The following is an 11,183-nucleotide window of genomic DNA, read 5'->3' as shown; positions in this document are numbered from 1 at the left end:
GGTATATGGTTCATCTAGTACTATTGTTGGACATTTTACAACTATTTTTTTAGGCTGTGTGTGTCTTTTGGTTGAGGAATTCTCGTCACCTACTCCTTTTAAATTCCCACTCCCTCTGTGCCTCTCAAGATTTGTAGAGAGAGAAACAAAGGTTTTTAGACAGAGACAAACAAAGAGCCCAAAAGCTCTGATTTTGCTTCTGTGGTGGGTAAAATGGAGAGACACAATTGCAAGCTCTGTTCTAGAAGTTTCTCTAATGGTAGAGCTTTGGGTGGTCACGAGGTCTCACTTAGCCACATGTGATTCAGTAACAATTTGGATCCAAAACTCATAAAATGTGTGATTTGACTTGACCCTTTTTGTATTTTTTATTCTGCATGCAGGAGATAAATTCTAATAGGGTAGTGCTCGTTCCAATCAAAGAGATGACTGATGTTCTTTTACCGAACAAACAGCCGGTTTTTGATGGGCTTGAGAAATTCCGGCAACTTGGTGAGAGTGGAGATGGAGATATGGGTAGTCGATCCACTTTATTTGCGAACAGGAAGAAGAATCATTTTACGAAAGGTGATCTAGTTATTGATGTCAAGGATGCTCGGAAGCATCAAGTAGGCACCACAGGAGTGTTACAATACCTTGCGAGCCATAGCTTTGGATCCCTAACGGATGGCAAAAGATCTTGCTGTTGTACATCCGTGGCTTCCTCATCACATTCTGTATGACTTGACAGAGGTTCAACATTTTGTGTTCATTAGGCAGCAAAGAGTGATGTTGCATCCTTGTAGAATCACCTTCATCTCGAAGTTCAGTTTCACCATCCACTATGAAATCTGCATTATAAGTAGCAAGATAAGAAATCAAGGGAGACACTGTTCATATTAGACAGACGGAAAGGGGTTATCTAGTATGACTAATCATTTTTATTTTATTTTTATATATAATCGTTCAGATAATGTTTCAATAATTAATTTGTGTTTATGTATTCATTTTTTGCAGAAATCTTTTGCTGTAAGAGATAAAGAATTTTTCAAGTGTTTTAACCATGGAAAACATGTTAAGCTGGCCTCTGGTGCAACAGAAAGCTCTGAGGTAACTTCTGGTGTTACCCGAACAGGGGACTATGATCAGTGCAAAATCCCATTCTCCTGTCTTTGTTGGTGGATTTAATATTAGTGTATGTGTTTGATATTTTGTATTTGCTGTTGGGACTTTGAAATTTTGCTAATTCATTTTTTTAGTGTCTTTAAGCTGAACATTGTGTTTATGCATTCATTTTTTGCAGAAATCTTTTGCTGTAAGAGATAAAGAAGTATTCAAGTGTTTTAACCATGGAAAACATGTTAAGCTGGCCTCTGGTGCAACAGAGAGCTCTGAGGTAACTTCTGGTGTTACCCGAACAGGGGACTATGAACTTACTGGTTTTATCAGTGCAAAATCCCATTCTCCTGTCTTTGTTGGTGGATTTAATATTAGTGTATGTGTTTGATATTTTGTATTTGCTGTTGGGACTTTGAAATTTTGCTAATTCTTTTTTTTAGTGTCTTTAAGCTGAACATTGTGTTACCTCTTTTGCAGTGTGGTGATTCACTGGCTTCCACTTCTACGAGAACTCCACGCCGTGTTTCCAAAATTTGGCAACCTGGTGAGAGTGGAGATGGAGATATGGGTAGTCGTTCCACTTTATTCGCGAACAGGAAGAAGGATCATTTTACGGAAGGTAATACATATGGACACTCTTGGCTAGTGTCAAGGGCACTGCATTGGAGTTATCTTTTCTGCTGTATTTGGAAATGTTCTGTTCACTTTATGGTTGTTCTCTCATGTTTTTTTTCCTCTGTAAGGCTGTTTTAACATGCTTCGGTTAGCGTAGGGTTTAGTGGCTTCATAGGAATGCCACTGGTGGTATGTTTTCGTATTTTCTTTTCCCCTACTTGGGGCTTAATGTACATTCTTTTCTTTTCTTCTATATACAAGCTTTCCCTTTAACTAAAAAAAGAAGGTATTAGACTACCTCAAGCGAAGATTGATTGACTGAATGCATGAAATTGAAACCTAACAGATGAATGGCGTCTTAAAGTTCAAGAGATTTATGAAATCAATTCTTCATTCTTTTGACATGCATGCTTGCAACTAGGGCTTCAGTGGCAAAATTGAGCCCTAACAGCCACGAAAATTGTGAAATGATGTGTCCTTTCACTTCAAACTAAGCTTCAATTTCGATATCATCTCAAAGTGGAAGAGTTTTAGAGAGAGGTGAAATGAGGAGAGAGAGAGAGAGAGAGGGATAAAGCTCTGACAGATGAACACCGAGAGAGATTAACCCTAATAGATGAGAGAGAGAGAGAGGAGTTGAGAGAAGTTCAGCGAGATATGGTTTTCAGTTAAGTGCGTTTGAACAGAAAAAGCTCCCTTTTGACAGCAGAGCCATGTAACTGCTGCCTAAAATAGTTTATTACAGCAGTTTTTTTTTACTGCTGCTAGTAATCTATTGCTGTTGTCCTTTTTTGTTGCAGTGGTTTATTATATTAAATATTACTTTACTCTAGATTTATTTTTTAAAAATATTAATATTTAGCAGTGTCCATCTGTTTTTTTAGTTTGGAGATATGACACGTTCAATGTGTGCATACTCACACTCAACACACATACTCGAGAGATTATAACACCAAAGAGGTGTTCCAATTCTTCTATGTGGTTCCCTGACTTCCTAACATCCGCTCTTTTTAATGCTGCCTATGGTATTAGAGACGTCAACAAATATTTTTGCTTAACGTAGTTTTTTTTAACATAGTTATTAGTTAACTTGTAAATTTTGTTCCACATGTTCTGTTGTTTGTTTACTGATGCTTATTTTTTTTTTATTTATAATAGGTGATCCTAAGAATTCTTATGCGTCTTATCTTGCTACTTATAATGCAGATTTCATAGTGGATGATGGAACTGAACTTCGAGATGAAGGTGATTCTAGAAGGACGCAGCATTACTCTTTGCTGCCTAATGAACATGAAGATATTGAAGCCCTCAATGCTATGTCAAGTCATACAGAATGTGATGAGGAAGCCATGGATGTACAAAAGCAAGATCTTTTGCCATCCGTTAGGGATCCAAAGCTATGGCTCATGAAGTGTACGGTATTGTAACACTCCTGTGGTGCCTACTTGATTTAATCGTAATGTTTTATTAAACCTATGTTCTTTTGTGCTAGACTGGTCATGAGCGGTAGGTAGCTGCTGCTTTAATGCGGAAGTATATTAATAGAGGATCGGAATTTGCAAATTAGGTCCGCTATAGCCCTTGATTATCTCAAAGGCTATATATACATTGAAGTAGACAAAGAAGCCTATGTGAAGGAGGTATGCAGTATCGATGCATCATAATTTGTGTTGCTCAACTAAATGAGGACATTTGCGATCAAATGTGTGATTTCTTGTATTTTTTATTCTGCTTCAGGCACGCAGGTGATAAATTATAATGGGGTAGTGCTCGTTCCAATCAAAGAGATGACTTATGTTCTTTTACCGAACAAACAGCCGGTTTTTGATGGGCTTGAGAAATTCCGGCAACCTGGTGAGAGTGGAGATGGAGATATGGGTAGTCGATCCACTTTATTCGTGAACAGGAAGAAGGATCATTTTATGAAAGGTGATCTAGTTATTGCTGTCAAGGATATGCTCGGAAGGATATAAAGGGTTCGGTTGAGAAAATCAACGGAGACACTGTTCATATTAGACCGACGGAAAGGGGCTATATCCAGTATGACAAATCACACACACACACACACACACACACATATATATATATATATTTTTTTTTTTCGTTTTTATATAATCATTCAAACAATGTTTCAATAATTAATTTGTGTTTATGTATTCATTTTTTGCAGAAATCTTTTGCTGTAAGAGATACAGAAGTATTCCAGTGTTTCAACGGAGACACTGTTCATATGAGACCGATGGACTGACGGAAAGGGGCTATCTAGTATGACAAATCATATATATATATATATATATATTTTTCGTTTTTATATAATTATTCAAATAATGTTTCAATAATTAATTTGTGTTTATGTATTCATTTTTTGCGGATACTATTTTCCCCCATGTTGGGATCATAAGCAGCCAAATGACCCACAAAATTGAAAATTTTCTTTCTTATAGTGGTGACAAACATACATAAAGACATATATGTACCACAAAATTGAAAGTCAATCAGCTTTCTCGGTTGGTCTCAAAATCACAACCATTCAAAAGAAATTTATATTTGAATCCTACTCTTGTTTGTTTGTATAGCCAAAATGTACAAAGTGACTTAACATATCAGGAGAGCCTTGAAACATCTATCAAGCACAACATGGTAACAAATTTATTGCCCTTTATTAGTTTCACCCCTTCTTGTCCCTGTAAATGGCGTACAGTACCATCAGCTGTATCGACCGTAGTCCAATTCCAAAACCATTAGGTTCCTGTAATAACCACCAATCATCCACTTTCAACACTCATTGTACAACGTGGAAATGGAGATATGGGTAGTCATTCCACTTTATTCGCGAACAGGAAGAAGGATCATTTTAGGGAAGGATCTAGTTATTGTTGTCGAGGGTGCTCGGAAGGATATAAAGGGTCCAGTTGAGAAAATCGAGGGAGACAATGTTCATACTAGACCAACGGACGGGGGCTATGCAGTATGACAACTCAAATTTTATTTATTTATTATTTTTTTTCCGTTTTGATAGAATCATTCAGATCATGTTTAAATTATTAATTCGTGTTTATGTATTCTTTTTTTTGTAGAAAGCTTTTGGTGTAAGAGATAAAGAAGTATGCAAGTGTTTTAACCATGGAAAGCATCTGAAGCTGGTCTCTGGTGCAACAGAGAGCTCTGAGGTAACATCGTGTTACCCGAACAAGGGACTTTGAACTTACTGGTTTTACCTGTGCAAAATCCTAATCTTGTGTCTTTGTTGGTGGATATAATATTAGTGTATGTGTTTGATATTTTGTATTTGCTGTTGGGACTCTGAAATTTTTTCTAATTCTTTTTGTGTTACCTCTTCTTCAGTGTGGTAATTCACTGGCTTCAACGTCTACCCAACTGAGAATTCCACGTCGTGTTTCCATTTCTCCAAGGGCTTTTTCTAGGGGTGGCCCTCCCTCAGGTGGCGATTTTTTAAAACTTAATGATTTCTAATATTATACATTTTAATTTAAGTTTACTGTTATCGATCTGATTATAGTCACTATGAGTAAATCAAGGCATTATATTTCATCGTATTCATATATTTGCAGGAAGGCATAGATGAGGTGGAAGAGCATGTGATCCTTTGGTTGGTTCAACAGTGACAATTTGCCAGGGCCCCTCAAAAGGCTACCGCGGACGTGTCGTAGATGTGACAGGTCCATCGGTCCGGGTAGAATTGGAGGCTATGTTTAAATGTGTCACAGGCAAGTTTTCTGATGATGGAGTTATTTTTGAACTGTCCTGTTTATATATACTGATAATAATTGTTGTCTTTGCAGTTGATCGATGTCATATTAAAAGGTTGTAAGACTGCACTTTAATCTACCTGGAACAATAGAGGTGCTTTTGGTGTCATATTGTTTCAGTGCCAACATTCCTATCCTCCATTTAGTCTTATGGTGTAATTACACACACAATGGGTGCTGAAAGTGGATGATTGGTGGTTATTACAGGTACCTAATGGTTTTGGAATTGGATTACGGTCGATACACCTGATGATACTGTGCGCCATTCATAGGGACAAGAAGGGGTGAAACTAAGAAAGGGCAATAAATTTATAACCATGTTGTGCTTGATAGACGTTTGAAGGCCCTCCTAATATGTTAAGTCACTTTGTACATTTTGGCTATACAAACAAACAAGAGTAGGATTCATATATGAAATTTCTTTTGAATGGTTGTGATTTTGAGACCAATCGAGAAAGCTGATTGACTTTCAATTTTGTGGTACATATGTCTTTATGTATGTTTGTCACCACTCTAAGAAAGAATATTTTCAATTTTGTGGGTCCTGCTTATGATCCCAACATGGGGGAAAATAGTATCTGCAAATTGTTTCTTTTCTCTAGATTACCTTGATTTGTTGATTCCGTTCTAACATTCTATTCCTTGTTTCTCACCTCGTAGTTCTATTTGATTTTGTTCTAACATTCTATTCCTTGTTTCTCACCTTGTAGTTCTATTTCCTTTCTTGTGAGTCCAGATCCAAACAGTAAGTCCTAGATCCAAACAGTAAGTCCCAAAGAGAGGGCCTGAGCGGTGCGGCATAAGCGGATGAGCGCGTGAATAGGATATATGTAATATCCTTAATTTTAAAAGGACAGTCCTGAAATTTAATTTATTTGTTTAAGTGCATTTTTAGTGTTTAACTGTTTAATTGAATGTTATTATTTGGATGCATTGATGAATTATTTTAATTGTTTTGTTTCCTTAATTGAATTAAGTGTTGTATTTATTTGTTAATTTTTCTAGTTAATTGGATTTTGTTTTATTGGTTATTTGATGTAATTGTATTAATTATATTAATTAGTTAAATACGTTAGTTGGATTTCTTGTTTAATGAATTATATGGTTGTTAAGTATTAACGCATCATTAGGGTTTTATATAGCCGACTTAGGGTTGGTGTAGAATTAAACTTAAGGTTTAATGACGCCCTATATATATTGCATTATACGTATGTTTAGGGTTACAAACAAAACCTTATTCACATATACAGTAAGATAGAGAGACAGAGAAGCAGAGAGTGGAAACTTGAGAGCTTGCAGAAAGGTTCAAGGAGGTTGTAACGGAGTGCTTCTGGGTTGAACCAAGAGCGCCGGAGGTGTAGAGCAATAGTCGACAACGTTGATGGAAAACTTAGAGACGACAGTTTCAGTTTTCTAACTGGAAATTAGAGGCAAGTCTCTGTTATATTCTTTTCCTTTAATTCGTGTTCTGTGCATGCCTAGTTAGACTCCAGGGATTAAAAATGGATTAAACAAATATAATAACATGTCTTTTATGCATATATGAAGTTTACTTGATCTCGTTGAATTAACTGGTTTGCATGAATTTTGTGACGCTCTGTTATTTGTTCCTTCTGTGGTTTACAATTGAGCGTTGTTTTAATTGAGATAAGTAATACAATTAGAGGCCTTGTAATTCATCTGGGACTGAGTTTGAACTCTAGAACAAGTGCTTAGAACAATATTTAATTGTACTAAAAATCTGTCGTGACTTGCTTAAAAACTGCTAACAGAGGTTCTGTAAAACGTGGCTTTAAAACTAGTGAATATATACATCTTAGGATTGGAGTTCAGTGGTTTAAATTTATCTAGGACTAAGATTGAACCTAGATTAAGAATTAGAACACAGTACAGAAGTTCTGGAAATCACTGGGGATGGAGAAGACGATGCAGGAACAGACTACGGCATCTAAGGAGAGAAGAGCAGGCTCCAAAGGAGGAAGAGCCGCCTCTTCCTAACCTTTAAGCCGGCTCCCTAAGGTGTGGAGCCGGCTCTACCTTGCTAGGAGCTGGCTCCTGTTGAAGAAGAGCAGGCTCTGCATTTTTCAAGAGTGTGCTCTCACCTACAGTCTTCCAGTTTTGTTTTTTTGGGCACTGTTTGACTGCGTGGGGTGTTTTGATCAGTTTAAATTGGTTTAAAGGATATGGATGACTACTGTAGACCTGTAAAAATAATGGTGAAACATTAGTTTGTAGTTGGATTAAGGGATGAAGCAATACAAAGTTAAAGAAAAACTAAGGTGTTGCTCACTCTTTTGCAAATTTTGTGCACTGGAACTTAGTTGGATTTTATTATATGTTTTAATTGAGTATAAACATATTTTTCCCAGGTTTATAGGTATGGTAAATTAAATAAACTCAACTATACCTAGTATGGATTTAATTGATACTTTAAATTGTATTAAATTGTATCAATGCATGGATTTTATTGGGGAATGTAAATAGTTGCATATGTTATGGCAGTTTACAACATTGGATATGATTTTTAGGCTCTGTAATGAATGCCTAATAATTATGTATATGGAATAATTTAAATCTTATATTTGGTGCATAAATTGTCATACATATGTTAGACGATGTTTATGCTAATTCTGGAATATGACTAGTGAGTATTTATTACTGTATTGTTAACTATGTTAACTGGAGGATTGTATGTGCCGGTATGGGACGGTGACATACTAGGTATGGATTAGTTCAAATACTAAATCTTACCTAATTTGGAATGAGTTGGATTAACCATAAAAATGTTAAGTCCTACTTATATGGATATATATAAACCAGTATGAGACGGTGTTATATTAGAGATGGCTTAGTTCAAAACACTAAGACATACCTATATTGGGAATGGATTAATTCAAAACACTGAGTCCTACCTAATTTGGATTAAGGTATGGATTAACCATAAAGGTTAAGTCTATCACCTACTTGTGTCATGTCAATCAAATAAATTGAATGACCAATTACGGTTTCAGGATGGATTTGTTATACATATATCTGATTACTTTATAGATGGATGATATTTTGTATTAGGAGTACAGACTTTATATATTTATTATATGTGTCATGGTATGAGTTTGAGTCTCAGGACTATGGTTAGGGTGCGTATATCACCTAGGATGGATAACTGGACATACGTGTTGTTCCCTGGTAGGTTTAGGTACTCATGCCCACCTTCGGGTGCATATTCGCATGTTGCCTTCTATTCAGGCTGAGACAGACCTACTGGACTAGCGAGCGTCGTATAGTGTGTACTATATATACATATATGGACTACTCTAGATATTGTTGAGTCTTTCTAGGATGTATCTGCGTATCGGATTACTGTTTGGATTGTAGTAGATCAGGACTTGCATGTGGGCCTGACTCACTCCTTTATTTTTCAGGTGCTCGTCAGTTCCAGAGTTAGAGGTTGATCATGCAGAGCAGATACAGATATTCATTCCTCCGACTATGTAGGAATCTTCTCTATGATAGCTTTAGATTTTATTTCTGTCATTTTAGTTTCGGTTTGAGAGTTTTAATAAGGGGTCCAATGGATGGATTCCCGAATTGTAAACTTATGGAGGTTTTGGAATATCGGATTTGACTAATTATGATACAAGGTTTTTCTTTTAGTTTCTTTCAGCTTATTATATTATTTTTTATTTCACTTTGTATTCCGTGTTCGATTTAAAATACTTTAATTGTTTGATATCCCTCGGGTTTGGGCCTGAGCCTGATCAACCCGTGTCTCGGATCCGAGGGTATCACAATATAGATACCACTTCGGGAGAACCATGAAGATAGTTTGTTTTAACTAGTCAACTCATCCAAAATAGTGAAATTTAAGAAATCATGAATAGGTTATTTAGATCTATTTCTTCCGTGAGCTCTAGATCCAGAGCCGGTACTAGTCTTCCTCCAGTTCCTCATATTTTCTTGATACAATTTCATCCTCGCAATGCAAAACTTGTGTATCTTCAGCGGGGAAGCATGGTGTTTTGCTATGATTTTGGGACTAGAAGATCGGAACAAATTCAGTACCATGGAAATGGAACTGGAACTGTCTCGGAAAACAACAGACTAGTTCCTTACTTCCAACCACCTTGGGGCCCTTCTTTTCCTTGTTTACCTGAGTTTTCCAAGACTTAATGTACATTCTATGTAACCTTTTACTGTATTGTTTATTCAGATTTCAATTTTTATTACCTTATTTTATATAAGCTTTCTTTTTGAAGTGCATTGGTCATGATGACAAAAAAAGAATGCTTGAGATTCATCCAGGAGTGTTATGGATGATGGCATTAAACCTAAAACTCTGATTGTTTTTATTTTACTGGTTGTATACTGTTTTATTTATATTATATATCGTGTTATGATTATACTGTGATATGAATATATAAGTGTTTTAGTCCAAGTACGTTTTAATATGATTACGTGAAAAGATTTTAGTGTTTGGTTGGATAAATTTAAAATTTAGAATGAAATAAATTTCAAATTGAATTCTCCAAAATATCCCTCTTAGTTACAAATAAATTAAATTAACAAAATAACATTCTCTAATAATTTTTTTAAAAATAAATAGTGGCAGTGGATGGTGGTGACGATGGTGGTGGAGGTGGAAGGTGGTAGTGTGTAAGTGGTGGTGTTGGAAGACGGCGACGGTAGCTATGGTGGAAGGCGGTGGTGGTGGCAATGGTGAAAAGTGGCGGTGGTGGTGGAAGGAGGCGATGGTGTTGGTGGAAGGTGGTGGCAGTAGTGTGGTGGAATGAGATAGTGGTGTAGGTGGCGGTGGTGGAAGCCAATAGAGTTGATTATGGCGGTAGTGGAAGGCAGTTGAGGTAGTAGTGGTGGAAGGTGGTGGCTATGGTGGTGGTGGCGGTGGTAGAAGGCAGTGGTGGTGGTTGCGGTGGAATGTGATAGAAGGCGGTGGTGGTGGAAGGTGGTGGCAGCGGTGATGGTGGTGGTGGTAGAAGGTGGTGGCGATGGTGGAAGGCGGTGGTGCTGGAAGGCGATGGTGGTGGTGGCATTGGAAGGAAGTGGCGATCGAAGGCGGTAACGGTGGTGAAAGGCGGTGGTAGAATGTGGTAGTGGTGGTGAAAGGCAGTGGCAGTGGTGGAATGTGGCTGTGGTGGTGGAAGGAAGTGGCTATAGTGAAAGGTGGTGGCAGTGACGGTGGTGGAAGGTGGTGGCGGTGGTGAAAGGCGATGACCGTGATGGTGGTGGAAGGTGGTGGCAATGGAAAGCGGTGGCAGTGACGGTGGTGGAAGGCGGTGGCGGTGGCGGTGTAAGGTGGTGGCAGTGGCTAAACGCGGTGGTGGTCGTGGCGAAAGGCGGTGGTGGTTGCGGCAAAGGAAGGCAGTGTCGGTGGTGGAAAGGGTGGTGGTGATGGTGGTGGAAAGTGATGGACGATGGTGAAAATCGGTGACGGTGATAGTGGTGGTGGTGGTGAAAGGTAGAGGTGGTTGTGGTGGAAGGTAGTGATGGTTTTTGTACTTGGAATATGTGGGTTTTTTGGAAAGTTGATTTTTAAAAATAATTTACTTGGGAATAGAATGGCCATTTCATAAGTTTAGTAGTGAAATGGATTTTCATTCCAATGGAATGGTCATTCCACTTTAAATTGCATACCAAACAAAGGAATGGTTGAAATGAGCATTCCATTCCATTCTTGCACAAAGA

The 11,183-nt window shown here is 37.6% G+C and overlaps 2 protein-coding genes and 1 long non-coding RNA gene across 3 annotated transcripts; all 3 read left to right on the top strand.

Annotated features, from left to right (window-relative positions):
- Positions 1-213: 213 nt before the first annotated feature.
- On the top strand, positions 214-3,745 carry LOC132305104 (putative transcription elongation factor SPT5 homolog 1). Its single transcript, XM_059802783.1, has 10 exons — positions 214-282; positions 384-608; positions 756-765; positions 855-904; positions 997-1,089; positions 1,283-1,375; positions 1,576-1,717; positions 2,872-3,131; positions 3,206-3,353; positions 3,451-3,745. Exons 1-9 carry the CDS (start codon positions 214-216, stop codon positions 3,221-3,223), a joined length of 960 nt encoding a protein of 319 aa, XP_059658766.1. The 3' UTR covers positions 3,224-3,353; positions 3,451-3,745.
- A 240-nt stretch (positions 3,746-3,985) lies between these two features.
- LOC132303504 (putative transcription elongation factor SPT5 homolog 1) lies at positions 3,986-5,438 on the top strand. Its single transcript, XM_059800783.1, has 4 exons — positions 3,986-4,681; positions 4,791-4,883; positions 5,059-5,155; positions 5,286-5,438. Exons 1-4 carry the CDS (start codon positions 4,514-4,516, stop codon positions 5,297-5,299), a joined length of 372 nt encoding a protein of 123 aa, XP_059656766.1. The 5' UTR covers positions 3,986-4,513; the 3' UTR covers positions 5,300-5,438.
- Positions 5,439-5,516: 78 nt separating this feature from the next.
- Positions 5,517-5,966, top strand: LOC132303506 (uncharacterized). Its single transcript, XR_009481258.1, has 2 exons — positions 5,517-5,577; positions 5,691-5,966. It is a non-coding gene; the product is annotated as an uncharacterized LOC132303506 (long non-coding RNA).
- Positions 5,967-11,183: the final 5,217 nt, after the last annotated feature.

The sequence above is a fragment of the Cornus florida genome, unplaced genomic scaffold (genome assembly GCF_030987335.1).
Source record: "Cornus florida cultivar Cherokee Brave unplaced genomic scaffold, ASM3098733v1 CherokeeBrave_3.0.0_Hap2_Chr04, whole genome shotgun sequence".
Taxonomy (NCBI): Eukaryota; Viridiplantae; Streptophyta; class Magnoliopsida; order Cornales; family Cornaceae; genus Cornus; species Cornus florida.
Note: the sequence above shows the minus strand (reverse complement) of the source record. Positions and strands in the feature narration are given on the sequence as shown.